The sequence below is a fragment of the Anabas testudineus genome, chromosome 15, assembly GCF_900324465.2.
Source record: "Anabas testudineus chromosome 15, fAnaTes1.2, whole genome shotgun sequence".
NCBI lineage: Eukaryota > Metazoa > Chordata > Actinopteri > Anabantiformes > Anabantidae > Anabas > Anabas testudineus.
Genome location: NC_046624.1, coordinates 11,225,795 through 11,248,705, shown reverse-complemented (window position 1 = coordinate 11,248,705; position 22,911 = coordinate 11,225,795). Strand labels below are relative to the sequence as shown.

Genomic DNA, 22,911 nt, shown 5'->3' with positions numbered 1-22,911 from the left:
AATTTATCTGAAAATGGGTTGTTTTTTATTTCGAGATTGTGGTAATTTATTATCATAGCATAGCATTTGTTAATCATAACGATAACTGAAATCACTGATCGGGTTCGCATATCCTTGAATGGCATGACAAAACAAGTTGGCATAAACAGGTTTAAATGACTGTTAAAGCTGGGTTTTCACACTTTGGATTTGTTGGATTGTCATTTCTGACTGTGTATGAATGAGTTAATGAGTTTGCCAGCTCTTAAGAGACCCTTGCACGTTTCATCCAGGGCTTCACAGAATTTTCTGGATACTGGACAATGGGAACATCAAAACAAATTGTCAAAGGACATGTGAGAAAGGGTAGTTTAATTTCATATATCAGGAAAGTGTTTAAACTCCGAAACTGGCCACGGTCAGGTATACCAACAAGGATTACAGATACAAATATCAGATAAATTGGCCAAGATGCAAAGAAAAACCCACAAGCAACTTCAGCTGGAGTACAGGCTTATTTGCAAAAGATGGTGTGGCTGCTTGAAGATGAAGTATTTGAACAAAAATGGGCTGCACGGTGGAGTTGCCAGAAAAAAAACCCTCCTGCTTACAAAACATCAAACAGCACCCAGACAAGCCTCAGAACTTCTGGAATAAAGTCAGTTGGAGTGATGAGACCAAAATGAAAATTTATGGTCGTGACCATAAACTCTGTGTTTGGAGTAGAGCCAACAAAGCCTATTAAGAAACACACACCATCCCTACTGATTAACATGTTGGTGGATCTCTGTGTGAGCTACAGTGGAACAGGGAATTTAGTCAAATTAAACGCTGCATGTTTTTAGGAAATACTGGTGGAAAATTTGCATTCACCAGCACGGAAGCTGCTACTCAGACCCTTCAGTGACTGGAGGAGGACAAAATGACAGAAGAGAGTGGCCACTTTGGGGAGATCTCAAACATGCAGTTCATGCAAAGACAAGCCAAGAAAGTACAGGGCCTGGACGCGAAGAGTGGACAGTCTGACCACCTGAGAAAAGAAAGGGCCTCATCCAATAAGAGTGCAAGCTGTTATTGGTGGCAAAGCCGGCAATATACAGTATTAACATCTGAGGTTATGCAAACATTTCAATTGGGACAATTTCATTAATGCTTTTATTATTGCGATTCTGTGATGGCTCAAGATGAATTCAATTAGATAGCAGCTGTTTCTTTTACAAAAATGATGCACTAACAGTCATAATGGTGAAAGTCAACCCAATCTGAAAGGAGCAAAAATTTAAAAAAAAAAAAAAAAATTAAGCTTGAAAGAAATGTCATTCAAGCACAGATGGAACAAGGGGGACTTTTTGGGATTATTTGCATACAAACCATGTCCTTTACAAGTTTATTATGTATTAATTTTATTACACTATGGTATGTGCTGTTTTGTATTGTGTGCATACTCACTTGCATTTAACGGCCCTCTGAATAAACATGTCTAGAGAGCTAGCTGAGGCAATATTAAGAATGTTATAGGTACTAGATCTTATCTTTTTTTTGACCCAGCACTTAGTGATAAACATTATACTATTGAGAAATGTATAAAAGAAATGTAAACTTTTTCTCTGATATCATAAAAGGCTATGCCTTTTACTGTTACTGTACTTGGGGATAATTATCATTCCTGTTTATGATGTTTTCCCTTGTAATTATGTCATAATTCAAAGGCTTTCCCAGCGAGCTAAAAACGTCCAGGTACGTCATCATATAACAAACTCTTCTCTGAGGTATGGGCCTATTAATTGTCAGGATATAATTACATTCACAACACCCCGAGGGCCCGTCTCGTTTAGTCATCTTAGAGTTACTGCTCCAAACAGTAATTAGAGAATGTAATCACACAGGTATGGACCTCCAGGATTTATTTTTCAGCCTGACTGAAAACTGACTGAAACGACATCTGTGGTTGGGCACCGGGCGGGGAGTGTTTACAACCTGGCATGTGTTCAACAGCCACATGCAGTGGCAACAGACAGCATACCATACCTGCAGAGTTCACAATTTACATACACAAACACGCACACATGGATCGGCGGTTCTGCTAATTACTTTGACGTATGCATGTTCTCGTTAGCTTAGTGATTTCTCAAATGGCATGCATGTATGTGTTTCCCTGTGAATGCCCTTGTGTGGTTATGCCACCCTCATGTGGCCCTTTCCGCCAGTGTTAACAAGTGACCTCATCCCGATCTCAAATGCCATCCAATAAAATACTCATTTCTCACCTCTTCATGCACTCTCTCTTTTGCCATTAAAACAACTATTACCTCTTTCCCTGACGCCCTCGCTAAAGAGCACAAGAAAGGCCCATAACCTAAAAAGAACATAACGTAACAGCACACTATGGACTGAGAGTGATTTCCCAATGAGAAGTGATTAATTACTCAAGTTTCAAATACGTCTTTAAGACGATATGCTTATTTTTATGTTTCTCTTTGGTATGTCTTTGATGAGCTTCTCAAGCACAATAAAAACCCAGAGATTTTATGTTCTTGGTATCAACACTGGAATACCAACCAGGAAAAATGGACAGCTGGCCGTACTCTGAAGGGCCAAGGGGTCTTGGGTCACTTTATGGAAGATAGTGGTAAATAAATCAACTACAACAACTAGATTAACCTTCAAATGGTATTATTTATAGGAAATTACCTGGATGATATCTGTCACTAGATGCTAAAGCTTAAAGTCTATAACTCGCTGATTTTGATCATTCTTACTGAATTTATGTTCCTTTATGTTCCCACTTCAAACGTCTTTCCCATTTCTTGTTAATCAACAAGAAATGTAGAAGTATGCCAAGAAGGCAGGGAAGGCTCAACCTGCAAGCATCCAAATCTGGATGTAAACACAATAATAATAGAAAAAAAACTTCTTTGCAAATGTTTTCTGGCTGAGGAAGGAAATACACTCATACACTCACCATGTTTGTTGGTTCTCAAGGATACACACAACACATTTTGGTAAGGAACACAAGGAACACAACTCTTTCTCCACAGGGCACCTTTAAAAGAGTGTTCTGTGGAGCATGTGCTGTGCAGGACACACATTGTGATTACAATTCAGTTTCAATGATCACTTCAATGATCAGTAAGAGCCCACAGCTGTATATTTACCCTGGGGTTTAGTGTGAGTGTAGGATTACTGTAGGTATTCCCTGACTCGAATGGAGAACATGACCTCCAGGTTTTGTTCAGCAGATAAAAACAGTATTCTGTAGATGCCCTCATAACACTGAATGGTGTTTAGAGACCAGCTTATCTGTGCCAGCTTTTAATCTTCACTGACTGATGAGGTTTCTATCGATGCCTTGATAATGATATATGTGCTTCTGGGTAGATTTGACAGTCAGCTGGGATAGATAACTTTTAAAGGAAACAGTACTCAAACACATGACCCCAGATGAGTTCAGAGTATAAAAACAGTAAGAAAGAGAGGACAAGTTATTGCATCACTGGGATTTTGTAGTGAGGAGATGACAGAGGCTAACAAACATTACTTACGTTATTACAACTTACTGAACTTTCATTGCCATTCATCTCTGCTCTGATCTTCAGCCAGGGACTTGGGCTTTGATCTACTTAATAAATCTAACAGTGATTAATGAAATGTCCAGCTATATGCAGGGAGATTAAGTTAATTATCTCCACTATTACCCAGGGTGGAATATTAATCAAGAACAAGAACCTGAAAATGTTGCTCTTCTTAATAAGTTCAGCACATGGCTGAGTCACAGCAAAAGTGGGTGAGCAATGTTTTCTCCCGGGGGGTTGAATCATGCACGGACAGCAAAAACACAGCTCCAGTGAGCGGGGAGCTAAAGATGGGGTTAGGGGAACAATGACACATCGTGTATCATCTTACATGTCCCAGCGCTGCTCTGACTAAAGCAGAATGATTGAGTAACAACTTACCATAAAACCACTCCTAACCAATTTATAAACATGTCGTGTGTGTGTGTGTGTGTGTGTGTGTGTGTGTGTGTGTGTGTGTGTGCAGGCTTCACATTTGTCCCTCAGCACACATTGACTCAACATACTATATTACTGTATCCCCCTCTGGATCTCTTTAAATAAGATAGATATAATGGCAGGGGGAACATGTTCACTGCATTTATCATTGTAATATTCAGATGAAATCATCCTCGTGTTTTCCCAGCAGCATGGGAAAAGCAGCGGAGCGTTTCACACAACTGCTGTATTTTCCATTATACTGTGAAGGCAGATCTTATTCACTTTGGTACAACAGCACACAGTGCAGAACGGCGTTTCTTGATAATCAGTTTCTACACATTTTAATCATCCATCGTGTTTTATTCAACAATATAAGTTTTGCTCTTTAGAGTACAATCAATATAAGATAAACATGACAAAATATATTTTAAATAGAAGAGAAAAAACATTAAGGCATTTCAATAAAGGAAGTTAACAGTCTGGACAGCATGTATGATTAGATTAGTGTTACATTTTTGTGTTTATAACTGTAAGGCACTATGGCATGATCACTGCTGGAACCATATAAATGGTTTTTGGACCAAGATGGATAGCTTTCTACACTCACAGAGTTGTGACAACACGCCGGTTTCTAATGTGGTTTTCAGTGCAGTGTGTCTACAGTGTACAGTGTTTCAGCAATAAGCCAGAGCCGACACGTGGAATCATCAAAGGCAAAGAAGGTAGTGAAACATTTCTTATTCAGCCAAAGGGGTGGTGGCATTGTATTAACGCTTTAATAATCCCCTGTGTCGCACATGAACCAGCTACAGGGCAAAGCACTGCAATTATCTTTATCACGCAAGCCAGCTCGGTGCCAGTGTGACTTCTTGACTGGAACCAACATTAGAAAACGCAGCTGTTCCTCTGGAGAATCGCCGTGGCACCAGTGAGCAGTCAATTGGCCGATGTGTGTTATGAAAAGCCACCATTTCCTGTGCATGTTCAAAAATCTCTGTTATTGCCTCTGTGATTAAGGGCTGTTAGGATGGCATCACAGAAACATAAACAGCTCAACCACATCCACTGAACTCGAGGCAGAGAACAAGCTCTTTCTCACTCTTTCCTTTTCTCTCCCTCTGCGTTTCACACTTTCACTTGCTTGCATGCTTAAACAGAGCCAGACACACACTCTCTCTCTCTCACATACACACAAACATCCACGCACATAAACACACAGATTTGTTACCTATGTACATGACTCAACTCCTGTGAGTTAAGTCTACAAGCATGAAACCTGTTGTCATACAAAGTTTAGTGCTCTCTCAACTCTCAACAGGCATATTCCCTCCCTTTACACTTCTGAACTGTTGTGGACTGGAAATTATTACTCATGAGTAAAACTACACACAAATTTGCACGAATAGCGTGGCACAGCAGTACTAACGCCCACAACATTTATCAATGAAAGCTGTGATTTGCACAGTCTGTGAATTATCTTGTATCTGGCATGTACATTTATTTAGAGTATAGGGTTTTTCAGTGTATCACTGATGCACAAACGGGTTATTGTCACTAAACTAAGTGATAAATGTCAGTACAGCTGCATCATAATGTTGTAACAATAAGAAGATGTGTCCACTAGGCCTCTTTTCCTGAGTGCCACTCCTCTTTTCCCAATTGGTTTTAGTATGGAAGTAGCAAACAAACACTGCAAGTGAAAATGCTGCATGCATCAGCTTTCTTATGTCCACTTCAGACACTTAATGTCAAATTGCTTATGTATTCTTTAAGTGCTGTTGCTGAAACACAGTACGTGATTCTGCAGGACTCTAAAACCCTTAAACACAAGGCTTCCCAGCACTGTGATAGAAAAAAAAAAAGATGTCTAGTGGTCACATTACAGCATGGGCTGTTCGATCTTGAGCAAATCTATTGGAACTGCTGCTATATGAGTCTGGGGCAGCCTATGTTATATGGTGTAGGCATGTACTGTATGAAAATGTAAAGTATGTTATGCTGATACAGGCATCTGCTGTGCTACACTGCTATGTTTGTTGAACCAGACATGGCTGATGGGAATTGCAGTGTTCAGAAAGCAAAGGGCCCAACTATGATGGTGAGCCGGAGCAGTGAGCTGGAGCGGTAGTTCATGGTCAGATGGTGAGTGATCATCTCCAGGTCCACAACATACTCCCTGGGGCCAGACAGAGGCTTGGTCAGCACCAACATGGCACTCACGTTGCTGGAACGCTGCAAAACATCGACAATATGGAAGAATGTGAGTACAGATTTATTATGTCTCTTGATGCAAAATGAACATTAGTAGGTTATAGTACATTGGATTTGAATTATTTTTCAGCCAGTCCAGATTTCTCCAGATCATCATCAGATGGATTACCATGATTCTTTTTTAGACATCCATTGTTCCCAGAGGGTGATGTGCGGATGTATTATGAGAACTGGATAAGAAAGTGGGAGAACACTAGTGACCTAGCAGTCAGAAACTACTGTAGCTACCTACTCCAGGTACTCTTCACAGCTCAGTGCACACAAGAACTCGATAAAATAATAAAAGTGATATTGGACCAAATTTGGATTATTAATATAAGTTAATTTGCCAGTTTAGTGTAGATCAGAGAAATGTATTGACCTTTTTAAAGCTGCTTCTCTGTAATAATACCATATAGGAAAAATATTTTCATGGGCCAATGAGGATTCACCTGAGCAACGTGGCGGGTTTAGCCACAATGCCAAAATTGCTCCATTGCCCAGAATCGCTGTTTGTGGAATTCTAGGGTTGAACCCTGCTGACTTTGGTCATCCCTTTAGTTTTCATCTAGCACCACCTGCAGGTTAACTTTCTTGGCTCTTACTTAAAAGTTTCAACAACTACTGGAACAATTGCCTACTAATGAGGCACAGATAATCAAGTTATCAAGGGAAATCATTGTAATGTGAATTGTAATTACTTTGGTGATCACATTATATTTCAACCAGCACCACCATCAGCTCAAACCTTTAGCTTTATTTTGACCAAATACTTACACATGACTTAATAACATTTCAATCAGCTTCAGTTGGACTTTGTGTTTATTGTTAATTAGTAAATGTTAGCATGGTAAAATGGTAGAAAGGTAAATGTAGAAATGGCAACATGCTAAACATGGCATGTCAGCAATGTCATTTTGAGCAAGTTATCATGTTGAAGTATTTAACTTGAAGTAGTTCCTGTTTCCAGTCATTTCTGCTGACCCTTTATAATTTTGTAAGCGTGCTGGATAATATCTATGGGCGGGACACAATCACTGCTTTTCACTTGTCATCTTGATAGCGAGAAGGCTTTTAGTTTGAAACTGCAGATTTAAGCCTCATGACAGTATTTAATCTCACCTGCTACAACCCCTCCCACCTCTTACACCCAGAATAATTCCCAGTGAGTCTTACCCGCAGGAAGAATTCTCCTCCCTCATTCCCAGCTTTGATCCGGAATGTGTTGTGTGTGTTGGCGTAGATATTGGTGGCCTGAATCTGGAAGATGTCGGCTGGCACAGTCCGGTCTGCCTGGATGCTCATGTATTTGTAGACAATTGATGGTGGGAGACCCTGGCACTCAGCCTGAGACCGGCAGATACAGCGACTGCAAACACACAATTACGACGATCTCTGTGAAACTGGCTCACTTCGCGATAGTGAAACAAAAGAACTGGATGATGTTTACTCACTTTTCAGAGGTTTTGGTGTAAGGGGCCTCACAGGGGTTTCTGGGATAACAGCGGAAGCCTCCGTAATAGTTCCAGCACATTTCATCATCTTGGCAGTTATGGGTCCCTGTCTCACACTCATTTATGTCTGGTGATTGGCAGAATGACAGAGAGAGAGGAAAACAGTACTCAATAGTCAAAAATAGCTGGATGACAGAACTAGTATCCCCCTTTTCCAAAATACACACAAACTCTACACGCTTCATGAAACCGAACTGTGAAAACAGAGTCAGAAAAATTGAGCACGTACAATTTGGAAATGGTGTTTTAGGGTTGTTGCATTTCCAGAAGCTCTGGAGATGCAAGGAAACACAAGAGGGAACCCCCCCCCCTTCCCCCCCAATGCAATCTCACACGGGCCTAACTGCAGCTCTTTCCTCCATTCAAATATCCCCATCAAATGCAACCAAAACCACACGGCTATTTCTGGCACAGCAACTTGGATTCATCACCCTCTGACACAACGGGCCGGATTCAGTGCTCTCCCTATAAAGCCTGCACCTGACCAAGGGGGAGAGGAAAAAATAACAGCTTACCCTTTGAGAGCATGCTTCAAATAAAACCACTTCAAGAAACCAACATCATGCACATAAATTCACAGAGGTGGTTTAGCGGGGCAACACAAAGTTGCTGTGTTTGTGTTGCCTAACCTCTTTATTTTTTGGTGACAGCACCGGTTGAGAGTGGGTTTCACTCCTGCTTTAGAGGTAGAATGGTACCTGATAGCAAGAATATGTTTTGATTAGCTCAGGAAGAGGAGGAGGGGAGGGTTAAAAGGGCAGAGCGGAGGGCAAGGTAAAGAAATAAACTAAGAAGGGATAAAAAGAGATGGAAAAAGGACTGCAGTACCTTGACACAACCTGTTTCCCTGGAGCTGATATCCTTCTGGACACTCACAGGAGTAACTTCCTGGGTTGTTAATACACTGATACTGACACATGTAGCTGGAGAAGCTGCACTCATCAATATCTGAACAGAAAATACGCACATACACAAACATGGGAAACGAGTATGAGGCAGTGCATTTATCTACTTTTGTGTTATCTGTGTATGTATACACAGCATGTTTGTGTGGTGTGTGTGTGTGTGTGTGTGTGTCATTGAGTATCAGTGTCCACCTTGGCAGGAGACTGCATCTTGTGCCAGCTCGTAGCCATGCTCACACTGGCAGAGGAAGGATCCGATCAGGTTGTAGCAGTGGTGCTCACATGGACTCTGCACATCACACTCATTCACATCTGGAACAGGGTGCAGGTGATATAATAATGATAATAATTCTGGTTTATTACGACTTTTTGTTGCTTTGACTTTTGTTGCCATCAATCTGTTGATAATGACACTGTTCTCATCGTGTTAACAGCTAAGACTTGAGAACATTAAAAAGAAGTCAGTCATGCCAAAAAACACAAGCTATCAGATGATCACACACACAAATCTCCTGAACGCTTAACAGTATTTGGGATAGAAAACAAAGGCGAACAATCAATCTAACCTGTCTGTTGTAAGCATCCATCACAGCTAGACACCTACACTTCAACCTTTGTCTCTGTAATCTATCTTTTGACCTCTGTGTGCCAATACTGTCTTTGCTGTTTATATTTAAAGGGTCTCTTCTTCACATTTTTTTATGTATCTGTCCTTTAAGCTGATCATCCTTCTTTTTTGTCGGGACCATTTTGGGCATGAGCCATAGGAGGCAATGTTACTCAAGATCACGAATACTTCATAAATACTTAAACATTAGTAACAAGATCAAGAGTCCCTTTCATTATAACGTAACATAACGTGAAATTTGTTTTCTTATTAGTTTTATTCATGCATTTTTGTTACCTGCACTTTGATATGTTTTATTGTGTATATGTTTATATGTTTTATTCTCTTTTGCCCTGTTGTTGTGTTGTGCGTCTTTAAAAGCAATAGTTAAAAAGAATTATCTGGAAACATGATTATTATTTTAAACTCCTGATATTGGTATTGAGGATGTAAATAACAACAGGTGGCGTTTCGGTGACTTACCAATACAGCTGTGGTTGTTGCTGGCCAACTTGTGACCTGCATTGCATTCACAGTAGTACGAGCCCTGGGTGTTCACACATCTGTGCATGCAGTAGTTGGTCAGGGCACACTCGTCTCTGTCTGCAGGAAAACACACACACACACACGTACAGGACAGGCATTAACATATGAGCTATTCTTCAAATCAGTTGCTAAAAGATGTCTTTAATGAAATTAAAAACTGAGAGCATGTTTTATGGCTGTGAATGACTCACCCACACAGTGGTCTCCGCTCCTCTGGTAGCCTGGATGACACTGGCAGGTGTAAGAGCCTCTGGTGTTGTAGCATATCTGTTCAGCCTCACATGTGTGTCTACCTGTCGCACATTCATCAATATCTGCAAGAAAAACACAAAGAACCACACAGACACTGAAAGGGAAGCCACACAAAGGTGATGCATACTGTACAAAGGAACAAAGCAAAGCAGCATGTCTGGACTCAATGTACTCCATTAACTGTGTGACAGTAAGATCTGGGATCTCAGACACCATCACATCACACACGTGGGCATAAACACACATGCTCGCACAGCAAGCAAGAAAGAAAGAGGGCTTTTATTCAACGGGGCTGGGTAAAGGGGAAAACACAGATCATATCTTCTACTAACAGCGCTGATTTTTGAAAGGCGAGGTATATATGTATGTGTGTGTATGAAAGACAGGGAGAAAACGTTTCACTGATAAGTCATGTGCTTTCTACCGTGACGCCTCCCTCTCTCAGCAGACATCCATCAACCCAAAAGCACACAGATCCAAACACATTCACTTTATATCCCTCACCCCATCATTTAATGTACTGTATATAATATGATAAACAGTAGTTTGATGTTAGTATAAGAGGCTTGAAAACAGAGTGCTCCTGCCAAATCAGTGAAAACCATTTGCGGTGCAGCTCTGTACTGTCAACAAATCTGATGGTTTATCACTGACTGACTCCATGATAAACAAGCTTTCAAAAGTGCACACGCAACAAGTTACCAAGTCCAATTTTAAAGCTAAAAGATTTACAATCAGCAGTGTCTTAATGATTTATTAATTGATTAAACCTCCAGAAAGATATTTTTTTCCATCAAGTTATTAGTTAGGCTTTTAGCTGACATTTGGATTTTCCAGCTTGGACTCAAATGCATGACAGAACAGTGGAAAGACTCTTCCATTATATTGATCGTGCAAACACATTCTCAATTTCGGTTTATTTGGAGTCTCTTAGAAGGGCATTTTCTTTCTCACCATAACTGCCTCATCCTCTTTTTTTCAAGGTGTCTATCTTTATCTCTCTCTTACACACACACACACACACACACAGAGATGCACTCACACTACAAATACGCCCATACCAAATACTCTCATCCCTGTGGGCCCACCAGCAGTTCTCTTGGGTGGTCTAACACAACTCATCAAATTGTATGCAGACAGCCAGTGGGCATCAGTTTAAGAGCATGACAGACAGTTATCCTCAATACCACACACACAGACACAGATACACATACGCAGCAAAGGAGAGAGCACTATCACTGCATTGAGGTTTGATACATGGCCAACCTATCAATAGCCAGATTGGAATATTAAAACTAAAGTTGCACTCGGTCCTTCATTGACAGAAGTGATTGTATTATCCCTCCTGCAAAGTTTAGCCACAATGCACTTGAGACAAAAAGGTTGGTGTGATTTATAAAAAAGCCCACCATGCTGCTGCACAGATATCTTGAGCTGGTATTCACTTAGTAAATGTTTCACGTGATGTGGTGTCAGCTGGAAAGGCTCATGCCCTTCCATGAGTGCCTCAAATTCTCAAGAGCGTCCAACATCCAGTGGGACTGGTGCTGCTGAGAAATTGGCTTGATTTTCTGCAGAAGAGTCCATGAAACAAAAGGCAGACAGAAGCTAAGTTGTCTTCACCCCTTAAAGGAGCGAAAGCAGAGAGGGGTTACAATGTGCTCAACTCTATGGGGGCACAGTGATAAGATTAACTGAGTACATTAAGGACAAAAGCAGGGCTTATCTAAAAAGTGCACACGAGAGACAGCAGGTGCAAATTGCATAGAGGGAGGAATGCACCGACAATGCTTGATGCTTACTGACCTGCTTTGCAAAAGACAAAGATAAAAGCAGTGTTGTTCTGGAAAATCTACACTCTGATGTGGCTGGAAAGGTATGTGGGAAAGTGCATCCGCAACCAGAACCAGGAGTACATGAGAAATTGAATGCTAAGATTCCAGCAGTATCACACAATGGGATACTGACCCACTTGCACCAGTCTGAAGGCTTCGTGACAAAGCTGTTTAAAAAGAACCTGGAGCATTAGGGGGTCTGGATCACTAATGGTGGTAGACCTGCAGCAACCAGATTCAGCCTCTATGGCCTCTAGTCTTCGAGGCAAATCAATAGTTCACAAAGATTAACAGGGTGATGTGCTCGTCAGAGAAAAAAAATATGGAGGTGATAATCATGCACTGCCAAAATATTTGAATGAATGGGAACAGATAGTTAGACAGCAAAAGCCAGAAGCTGACATAAAGTTGCTGTGAATCACAACCGTACCTACTTACTGGAGGTATTTGGTGATTCATTCAGACTGGAAATGCCCTGCCTTCTGGCAGAAGAGACAATACATGTCTGAGACTCCTGATTCCTCCAGATAAAAGTCCTGTTTGTTGATACTGTCGCAGTGCTACAAAGCAACCAAGATGCCAGTGAAATGTTATGGTTTAATTTGGCAACTTTGCCATTTCCTCTGGCATCAACACATGATAAATTACCAAGACTTAAGACTCTAGAGCCAGGCTAGAGGTGCTGTGTCACTGTACCCTGCAGTGCTAATATCTGTATGCTTACATCCTAACACTGACAATACTAACATGCTCATGGTTTGCAAATGCAATGATGTGAACGTTTACCACCTTAGTTTAAAGTAGTGTGTTAATATGTGCCATTATGTTAAGTGCAATAAAAAAGTTGATAAAAGTTGCTATGCTCCTTCAGCGTTTGACTTAGCACACTTTACTGAATCCAGGACAAATGTGGAGCCAGAGCTTGTCTACATATGACTTCAAGACATTGGCCTATGAAAAAGCTGCCAATGGCAGCATTTGCTCAAATTAAATCAGGTGCTCTTGAAATGAGGTTGGCGTGAATTGCTTGGCATCAGTTGTGCAAAATTTACAGCACTGTTGGATAGAGTGGTATCGCCTACTTGAGAGACTACGTAAACCATTAAACAAGGTGTCACTGGTGCGAGACTGACAGCTGTGGCTGGGTCGTGTTCCGACACTTTCCTACAGCATGTAAGGTGTAAAAACCATGAGCGGTTACAGAATAAAGTAATTACACATTGTAAACTCAATTGTTTAAATGTAAACAGTGCAGTGATGCTTCCTAAGAAGTCCTGAGTGCAGAAAAGTCTGAGTCATCCTCACTCTTTGCAGGAAAGCTTGGAGAGCTCTAAATAAAAGCATATGTGCTGACTGGAATCCAAAGGTTCATTCACAGGAATATCTTGTGGTAACTGCTACTTTGTCACTAAACCTTTAAGAAGCTGCCAATATAAAGTTCCACAGAAGTTTGTGTGTGTGTGTTTGCGTGTGAGTGGGATTGAGGAGGGGGGGGCATCCCATGCTGGCTGACTCCAAGGTCCCATAACATCTCCACAGCTTACCACATGCAGGCCGGTGCATACAGTTTACACAGGAAAACAGATCCAGTGTTTTTTTCCATCAAGTCCGACAAGCAACAAGTCATCAAATGCGATGATGTGTTGCGTGTGGAGAGAAGTAGCTCTGTTCTCCGAGGTCAAAGGTCTCAAAATGCATTTAATGGCAGCTTATTTAACGCAGCTTGTCCTGCGAGCGAGCCTGCTGCAACATCACGAGAAGAGATAAGGCTGTGCAGCAGAAGAGTGGAAGATGTGAAAGGAAAGAATGAGGAGAAAGGGTGGAGGCTTTCTTTTAAACAAAAAAGGACTTTTTAAGATTTGAAGTTAGATTTATGGTGGTGTGTGTGTATGTGATGTCAGAGTTAAAAACTCCTTGCTTTTCAGAGAGATTAATTCTAAATGCCTTGCAGGAGTTGGGGGAGTAATGGGATGGCGGGAGCTCAAAGAATGTGAGCGTATGTGTACAGATGAATGGGTGTGTGTGCATCAGCGACCCTGTTTAAGGAGCTTGAACATTAAATAGTCTTTTTGGAGATTTTTCGCTGTTTTAGAGTGAATTGACACTCTATGGCGATATGTGGTTGATTAGTGTGTGCAATCATACAGTATGTGTTAGTACATGCATATGTGTGGAAAAAAAAACATGCATCCAAAACAGAGAGTAAAAATTGTTTAGCCTGAACTCAGAACAATGTGTTATTTGCTCCAGATTTATACTGACATGATAGGGCTTGTTATAATTATCATTTGAGAACATTTAGTCTGGTTTTCACTGAACCCCTGCAATGGAAAGCAGGAGCTGTTCCAAAAAACAGTTGGAGCCACCCTGCTGTTGGACAGCTTCTATGTTTCCTTCTGATTATTGGATAATTCAATCTTTGGGAAAGCAGGGGGCAAGATGTGCAATGTTAATAGCCCATAAAATTTCTCAATGTCAAATTTATCAGCATGTCATACAGCAGCCTCCGAGCGTTTGGTTTCGCTTAACACCTTAATGTCACCCCTCCTGGCAGGCACTGCTCGGCATGTTGTTTGTGTATAATTCTCTCTGCAATGCAGTGTGAAATGCAGTTGAACACAACCTCAGGACAAATGGGAGTGGTAGTGATTCCCTTTCAAAGCAAGTCCAAACAAAAAGCGCATAAGAAATAAAAAACATTCAAGACACTCGCACCTTATATTCTGAGTATTTTCATCCGTATTAGGGCATGAAATATTTCCATGCCTCAGTTATTGACACCACTCCCAAGATTCCCCTCTCATCGCTCTCATTGTTCAGGAGGAACAAGTGTTTTAGTCATGCTGACACTTACAAAGTGATTTCTGAGTTTGTTCCACACTCTTCTAAAGGTCGGGCAGAGTCTTGACGTTCTTGAAAATCCGTCCAATGTGCCAGCTACATTCCCGACTGATAATAATCCTTCCTGTCACTCTGAAAATGTCTACAAAAAAGAAGTGCTGAGCAACTCTCCTGCTAGTCAATGTGGAAAAAAAAAATCAATCACATTGCCCAGTGATGTGTCAGTAGTCAGGTTGTAGTCTTTTATGGCCTTCAAAGAAAATTTGCAGTTTGGGGAAGAATGAAACCTGTGAACACAGATACTGAAAATATAGCCAAAATTTTACTGAGATAAGAAGAAGCAAGAGAAACAGTGTGAGAAACAAGGACTTGCACGCGATTGCATGTGAGTGTCACCCAGCTGAGCACAATGGTGATTTATAGCAGCCCTGTGTCCCTTTCCATCATGAGGTAAACGGAAAGATCAACACATGTAAGCACATCAGAGAAGGAAGCAGCTGGCCGTTGCACAGGCACCGACCTCGGGGAGAATAATAACAACAACATTACGCACTTACACTGAGAAGGCACGGCAAAGCTGCTTCCCCCATGCTCCCCCTTTGCCATCGTTGATGTGATTGCAGGGAGGAGCGAGCAGCAAACAAGCAACAACAGCATACTGTACAGCAGCACTGCACAGGCCAAGAGAGGGACAACCTGCATCATGCTTGGATATTCGCGGTGTGAAAGACACCCAAGTCCTATCTGGCAGCATTAACTAGCTAATGAAATAATCTCACCACGGTATGCTCATTAAAATGTAGGACTGGAAGACATTCTCTGAAATGTGTTGATTTATTTCAATTAGTTGTGCACTCTTGATTTACTGGCCTCCTAAGGTCAAGACCTTAAGAACTCAAGTACGGATATCAACAATACATCCAGTAACCCAAACAGCATTAAAGTTCAATTTCTTACTTCTGTATAAGTCCCCAAGAAGTTGCAACATCAACATGTTTTCTGACACAGTTTATATTTACAGTTTATAACACAAACTGAGTTTTGAAAGTCAGAAATCTTCGCAGTGCTGGTTCATTAGTTCTGACTTTTGACTGACACTTATCAGCAGGAAATTATCTGCTGATATTCCTGTACCTTTATTTCTTAGCATTTCTTATGAAGGCTATAGAAAATACTGACTGGGTTATTTTTTAGTTAATTAATTAATAAAAACTTATTTAAATCAAATGTTAGAGAACTATTAATACAATGGGGGAGAAAAATGTCTGTTCATAGCACGTCTAAGATATTCTAATCCCAGTCCTCCCGCTACATGGCCAACAATGCCATCCCTAGAAAGTCTAGCTTGTACAATTCAAAGGTTTATACATGCAACACTAGTTGTTACAGCTGAAGCTGTAGTGTAACAGGTGCATTGAGCTGGACAGTAAAATCACAGGGCACTGGGACAATCACGAAGTAAAGGCGCACTGATACAGGACAACACAAATCATCAGTCTGAGCACAGGTGGACGACAAGAGCTTAGCTTGTAATTGGAGGGTTCAACAGGCACAAAGGTTTTTGACTGAGTAACCCTAAACAACATTTGTCAGTTTTCATTGAGCAAAGGCTTTCAGCTTGATCCCACTTCCTCCTGTTGAGCAATAAAATCATTGCAGAATGTTTTAATTTAACATCCTGTATCGTGTTCACCTCAGCGGCGAAGTCTTGATGGGAGCAACAAACATGAACAAAGATATCATCTGGAGGAATTTCCTGAAAAGCTGTTATCGCTTTCTGTGTATGTTCACATTGTCTGTGGATCAGCAGAGCTAGTTTCTTCAAAATACAAGTTTAAACTGTAGAGGTCATATCTTGCAAGCCCGCTGGTGGATATCATGTTGCGCTCTCTTTTTGATTGTTTTGCTCAATGCATTCCTGCTGTTCGCAGATCGATCCGACGCTTATCTGTCAAGGTGCTGAGTAATACCAACCATCACAAAAGATGGGAGCAAACGGAAAAAAAACAACCACCACTGACATTCCAGAGATATTCCTCCCAAGTGCATTGCATCTGTGTGGAAAAATGTTATTGCATGTGCTCAGCCTTGTTCGGAAAAGTACACAAATTCTCTGTCACACAGGGCTTAACGCACTTAATAGCATAACATATTTAGGAAAGATTTCCAACCACTGCAGGTGAAGAGTGTCCATATGAAACTGAAATTAGCCAGGCATGTAGTGGCCTACGTGACCTCAGGGAACCAGACAGGTAAACAGAGATGGCATGTCCATTCATGTCCCATACTGCAGTGCTTGAGTATCTAATTTAGAGATGAAAAATAAATAGGTAGCAGCTGAAGTATGTAAACTCAAAGAGTTGTCTTTGGCCATTTCTGTATGTCTGAAGTAACTGAAAGCACTGTTTGCATTTTTAAAGAGGGAGGGTGCACTCTCAAACAATGTTCAGCTGTAAATGCTAGATGCTGAAAAACTAGTCCATGCATTTGTTACTTCTAGATTGCACTATTGTAATTCACTATTAATAGCTTGTCCCAATAACTCCTTAAAACGCTTTCAGTTAATCTAAAATGCTGCAGCCAGAGTTCCTCATAGTTCCATACTTTGTTTAGGTTCATAAAACTTTCCTTTTTTATAATGTTGTAATGTATAGTTAGAGATGGCTCTAAACCATCTCTTAGTTATGGTGCTGTAGATAAGTCTGCTGGGGGACTCTCCTCTCCTCTCCTCTCCTTTCCTCTTGCTACCATTGCAGGTCATTTACTTTGTCCTTCTCTCTTCTGCAGTTGTGGTTCTCCTCTCTGTCTCCCTCTCTCTGTACTCCTCTGCAGGTATCCCCAGCTTCTGATCTGTATATTTCCAGAGTTACTGACCCTCCCAGGGTTTTTGCTGCCTGTTGTTGTTGTTTTTTGTTGCCTGCTGTTCTTTTTTCTCTCCTCTTTCCACTCAACCCAACCGGTCGAGGCAGATGGCCGCCCACATTGAGCCTGTTTCTGCTCGTGGTTTCTTCTGTTAAAGGGATATAATTCTGTATACAGTTGTATTTTGTAAGTCCCTTGAGATGGCTTCTGTTGTGATTTGGCAGTATACAAGTAAAATTGAATTGAATCCATTAAAAGTCATACAATAGCTGCTCTCCCTATCATCCGATGACTGATCACTCTTGCTGGGCAGCCTTCTTTTCTAGGATAAAGTAATCGCATCTATGATGAAAATAATAGTTAATATGGATGCACAAGACTACAATATACTGCTTGTTGACATCTCTCAGCAGTAAACAAAGAAAGCATGTGTGTATATTTGGAGGATGGGGAGGTCATGGAAATGTGAGGCATCATTAAGCTGTCATACATAACAGTAAAGGTTGATAGTTTCTCTGTGTGGCTGAGCTGGAGGAGAGCGCCAACTTCCCCTATGTGTCACTACAACAACACACGCTTCGGGTTCAGACTCAGGGCCAAAGGGTTTTATTCACATTTGCAAATAATTACTCACAAGGGAATGAATAGTAGAGCTAGATTTAAAATTAAACATGTCAGGGTGAAGTGTATCATATAATTTGTGGTTTGTTTCGCTTTTAATCAGCATAAAGAATAGTGCACTTTCTCAGTTTAAGAAACTGTTTTTTAACAATTTAAGTTGTGTTTTGGAAAAGTGGGTTGACTTTGTGCAGAGCATTTACCTGATCCCTCTGCTATTTGCCACACACTCAGCAGTAAATCACCAAAACAACTCAGCAGCAGCACAATCCATGACTCCGGTGCAACCTGACTTAAGTCAGTGCTCCAGCACTCCTGTGGTTATTTGGTCAGCGTCAGCCTTTCATCTTCCCCTTTGCCCTACCTGACTCGGCACTAGAGGTTTCCTCCACAGAGTGGTGAGTTAGCAGGGAAGAGGCCTGATGTAAGCGCTATTTGATACACTGAGGTTTACCCCCATTGAAAGTTAATGGGAGTTCTTTCACTAGGAACATATGCAGCCAAACAGCCACTGTGGAACAAAAACTGATATATCCAAGAACAACTGGCTCATTGTAGCAAGTTAAAGGTAATAACAGAGAAACCAGAGACTGATGTAAACAAAGATTATATCACTCTACCAGCAGAAATATACACCCACATAACGGCACGAGACGCCTTCCAGTTAAAGCTCCAGTCACTTCAGAGCATTAACACTGACAACAACACCCTATCTTTGTTTAGCCAGTGACTGAATTGAGTATTACACCCAATGCCAGCTCGCTCATGTGGTTACTTTAGCTGATATGCTGCCATGTTTTACACTCTAATAAAACCTAATTGGGTTCCAATTCAGAGAAACACATAAAGCACCTCACACATATCATTGCCCCAGGTGTAAAATTAAATTTGTTACTTTCATTGCAGCTCTGTGACTACAAGCCTTACCACACAACCACTCACATTGCCTGTTGGCAAGAGAAGTTCCCAACCACTGAACACATGTACTGTAGGGTAATGCATACCATACAGTACCTTGCCCCCACCCATCCTGCCTGAATAAAAAAAAAAAAAACACCTCACAGATCAAGACAGATGAAAACTTAAAAGCTGTAAGAGGTTATGGGTGATAGCAGGCATTCTCTCTCTCAGGTGCAGCTATAAACATCTGGCACAAAGCGGCGATGAAGAGCACCAGTGTGCGTGCGTGCGTGTATATGTGTGTGTGTGTGTGTGTGTGTGCGGTGAGACAAAGAACGAATCTTTAAACCACTCCCCATTTGAGAAGATCAAAGAGTCTAGCTCAAACACAGGATCACACCCACATAGTCCTGAGCGGCTACCAAAATTACAAGCTAGTCACAGCCCAGTGAATCTCTTCTGTACATGTAAGGTGTAAAGTCCATATCTCAGCACTGAGCTTGCCACCAGATTATACAATCTCCTTCATTTGCCTCTGAAGCAGAAGACCTCAACACTCGAAAGGAGAACAACATTTTTTACATTTTAGGAAGAAGATCAGCTCTGGCCAAGAACAACTTGCAGTGAGCTACCAAAGAGTTTTAAAAACATGACATCACAGTGAGAAAAGGTCTGAATGTAACACATCTGGTAGCTACACGTGGTTTAGCTTTTGATGAGCATCAGCCAGATGGATGAACAATTCACCTTCCAAAGTCAGTTTATTGAGACTTTAAAACATTCCCACCTTCATTAACAAATAAATATACCCAATTCAGACACTAAAGTCTACTACTGATATTCGGGAGATGAAAAACACTTTCCAGTATCAACATTTATTTCTGTAATCAGAGGCCAATGCAATGTACAGTCAAACCTTTAATATTGTGGAAGCTTTTGGAAAGAACTCATAAAGAGAGTGTGGCAACGAACTCCTTTTGCATTTCTACCTAATACTTTATATCACACATCTACTACTGCTGACAGAGTCCAGTTCCTCTCATGAGGAGCTTGTCAACACCGCTTTATGAGATAAGAGGAGCCATCCCTGCGTGTTGGTGTAAAGCAGTAAAAAATAAAAGGCTCGTACTTCAATGTTACTTCATGTTGTCCTATAGCTGAAGAGAGGGTGAGGAATGCTTGGCCATCTGATCTTACCTCTGCAGAAGTTCTGCTCATCTGCAGTGAATCCGGTTGCACAACGAGTGGTCCGGCCCGGCTGCGGGGGCCTGTGGACCACTGGCGGAAGCTGAGGTTGACTTGGTTGGCCTGGGGCGACGGGAGGAACAGGGTCCACCTGCGGCACCTGTTCTCCCTCTTTACTGATATAGATGACAGCACTCTTGGGGAGGCAGAGGTATCCACCAAAGTGGTTAATACACTGCATCCCTCCTTTGCAGGCGTCATCCAGCAAAGCACACTCATCAATATCTAACATAGAAAACACAGAATGACAATAAGAAGGACATTACATATCCAATGAATTTGATGAAATTATTCAACTGGATAAAAGGAGAGTTGTACTATGTAATAAATAGTCCTTAAAAGGTAAGGAAGTTTGCCATTTCTCACCTCTGCACTGCTCTCGGACTCTGTCATACTCATACCCTTCCGTGCACTGTGAAGGACAGATAATATTACACATTAATAATACATGTGCTGCCTCTGTGAGCATCAACATACTATATAAAATAAATACAATCATGAAACCTGAATTCTCTATTAGCAAAACAAAGAATCTGAAACATGGGTTATGTTGAGGGTATCAAAAGGACGTATCAAAAGAAATCGCACTCTTACTGTGTAGGAGATCGGCTCCTCAGCCTCCTGAGAGAGGACATGCGTAAAAGCCGCACAGAGAAACACACAAATTCCCAGCATGTCGTCCAAACGTCGGATCAACGCTGTGAAGAGATGAGCAGTGAAATGGTTAGAGCGTGCGAGATCATTTTTATGCTTGACAAGCCTACAAGTTTTAATACACGTGATTACATCATTGATGGAATTGCTTGACGAGTCCCAACATCTCCCGCTGCTGGCATGATGTTTATGTTGGCGTCGCTCCAGCTAAATCTGCGACTTCAACTAAGTGACGTGTTTTTTTTTTTGTGTGTGTGTGTGTGTGTGTGTGTGTGTTTTCTTTCTGTTGTTTTTCTCCTGAAGGATTAGCGCGTAATACGCGTAAAATCGTGCGTAAACATGCCCCTTGTGTGTCAGGAAAATGCACGAGTTAATCAGCCATGCAGAGCTCACGTTGATTCTATATTTGCACAACACATGTCCAGTCAAACAAGCTGCTCAATCACATATCAAGCGTATTTTTCCTGCTTTGCCCATCATAACGCTGAAGATACTGGCACTTGTTACTGGACGAATCTCGGAAACAAGCGAACTACATCATAAACATTGTTACTGTAGATGTCTCTCTTTTTTAAAAAAAAAACTTGTTTCACATTTACACTATTAGTTTTTAGGTGTACTGTTTTCATCTGATCAATGTGCAGTAGCTTTGTCATCCTGTGGCGCCTTGGCGACGTACCTGCAATTACCTGCGGATCTTCGTTGCCTCCTGGCTCCTGGCGTGCTCACGACTCCGGCTTATGCTTCCTTCTAAGTCTGAGTGTATACGCGCGATGCAGGCTGCCTCCTGTCCCGCGAACGACTGTGCAGATGTCGGATGGTTGTCGGACTGCAAGCAGCACTTGTGATGAATATACGGTTCGTACAGTATGAGTGGTGATGCAGCGGAGGGGGGTGGGTGAGTGGAGGGGGGGGCGGTGTACCGGGCAGGTTGAGCTCCGGGGTTTTCTCTCACTGGAGTACAGTAAATGATCATCAGACTGAAGTGGCTCCCCCTAAAGACTGATGACTTCTGATTAAAACGGTTATCACCACATTAAAGTATATAAATGATAATATAAGTATATAAATGAACTGATTAAACAGCTTCACGTTGTTTGTGAGAACATATTTTCCTGCGTCTAAATACAAGCAGAGTTAAAAAGAAAGAAGGAGTTAAGGTTATGCCACCGTGTCCCTGCAATGGTCTATAAGCACTAAACTTGTACCTAGAATTTATTGATATAATAGAAAACATCATATTAAGATTTGAGTCTACTGTTACATTTTTGTTATTTTGTATGATTTCAATTGATTTCTAGGGGTTACTCTGGATGATTACCCATTTGAATTTTTATATGCAAATGAGCCTCTAATCATTAAAGATCCTGTCATGTTAAAAAAGGCCCTCTGTGCCTGTTTACATGTACAGTATGAGTGCAGCAGGTGGTAAAATGAAATCATATGCTGAAGACCTCTGTCAGCAACCACTACATTCGCCTCTAATATATTTCATGGTGTTTACAAGATGCCTGTGCTTCAGGAACATCTGTTGGAACTGGCATGGCTTCCTGGATTTCCCATGGGTGAAGAGACAGCAAGCGATTGTGTGTTTGTGTGTACTCATGTACATGTGCCAACAGCATGCTGTTATGAGTGGATAGAGCTGGACTTGGCACCACTTCCTTTAATGTTAACCTTCTGACATTTCCTCAGAGGGTGTGGATGACAAGACTGCAGATAGATTCTGCATGGTGCAATATCCTGTAGGTGCAGAGTCAAACTTTTCTTGGCAAAAAGTTGATTCCTCTCTTCCAAAACATAAATCCAGTGTTTAATCTTTAATGTAAGAGTTTACCAGGTTTAACACATCTGATCACATGATGACTCAATGCACAAATACAGAATATGGCAAGGGCATAAACTGTAAGT

At 41.3% G+C, this 22,911-nt stretch overlaps 1 protein-coding gene across 2 annotated transcripts; it reads right to left on the bottom strand.

Annotated features, from left to right (window-relative positions):
• Positions 1–4,316: 4,316 nt before the first annotated feature.
• Positions 4,317–21,866, bottom strand: efemp1 (EGF containing fibulin extracellular matrix protein 1). Of its 2 annotated transcripts, none has more exons than XM_026356490.1 (11): positions 21,680–21,866; positions 20,941–21,044; positions 20,713–20,758; positions 20,299–20,571; positions 9,985–10,107; positions 9,731–9,850; positions 8,833–8,952; positions 8,564–8,683; positions 7,676–7,802; positions 7,398–7,590; positions 4,317–6,203 (listed from the first exon to the last, which is right to left on the bottom strand). In XM_026356490.1, exons 2-11 carry the CDS (start codon positions 21,019–21,021, stop codon positions 6,042–6,044), a joined length of 1,365 nt encoding a protein of 454 aa, XP_026212275.1. In that variant the 5' UTR covers positions 21,022–21,044; positions 21,680–21,866; the 3' UTR covers positions 4,317–6,041. The 2 variants fall into 2 exon arrangements, with proteins under 2 accessions (XP_026212275.1, XP_026212276.1); XM_026356491.1 differs by having other exon boundaries at positions 21,690–21,866.
• Between the last annotated feature and the right edge of the window lie 1,045 nt (positions 21,867–22,911).

Coding starts and splice junctions, on each gene's coding strand:
- efemp1 (XM_026356490.1), bottom strand. CDS start 21,021: ATGCTGGGAATTTGTGTGTTTCTCTGTGCGGCTTTTACGCATGTCCTC. Junction 10,108..20,298: donor TGAGCAGAACTTCTGCAGAG/GTAAGATCAGAT, acceptor TTTTTCTTGCAG/ATATTGATGAATGTGCGACA. Junction 8,684..8,832: donor AGATGCAGTCTCCTGCCAAG/GTGGACACTGAT, acceptor TTTTCTGTTCAG/ATATTGATGAGTGCAGCTTC.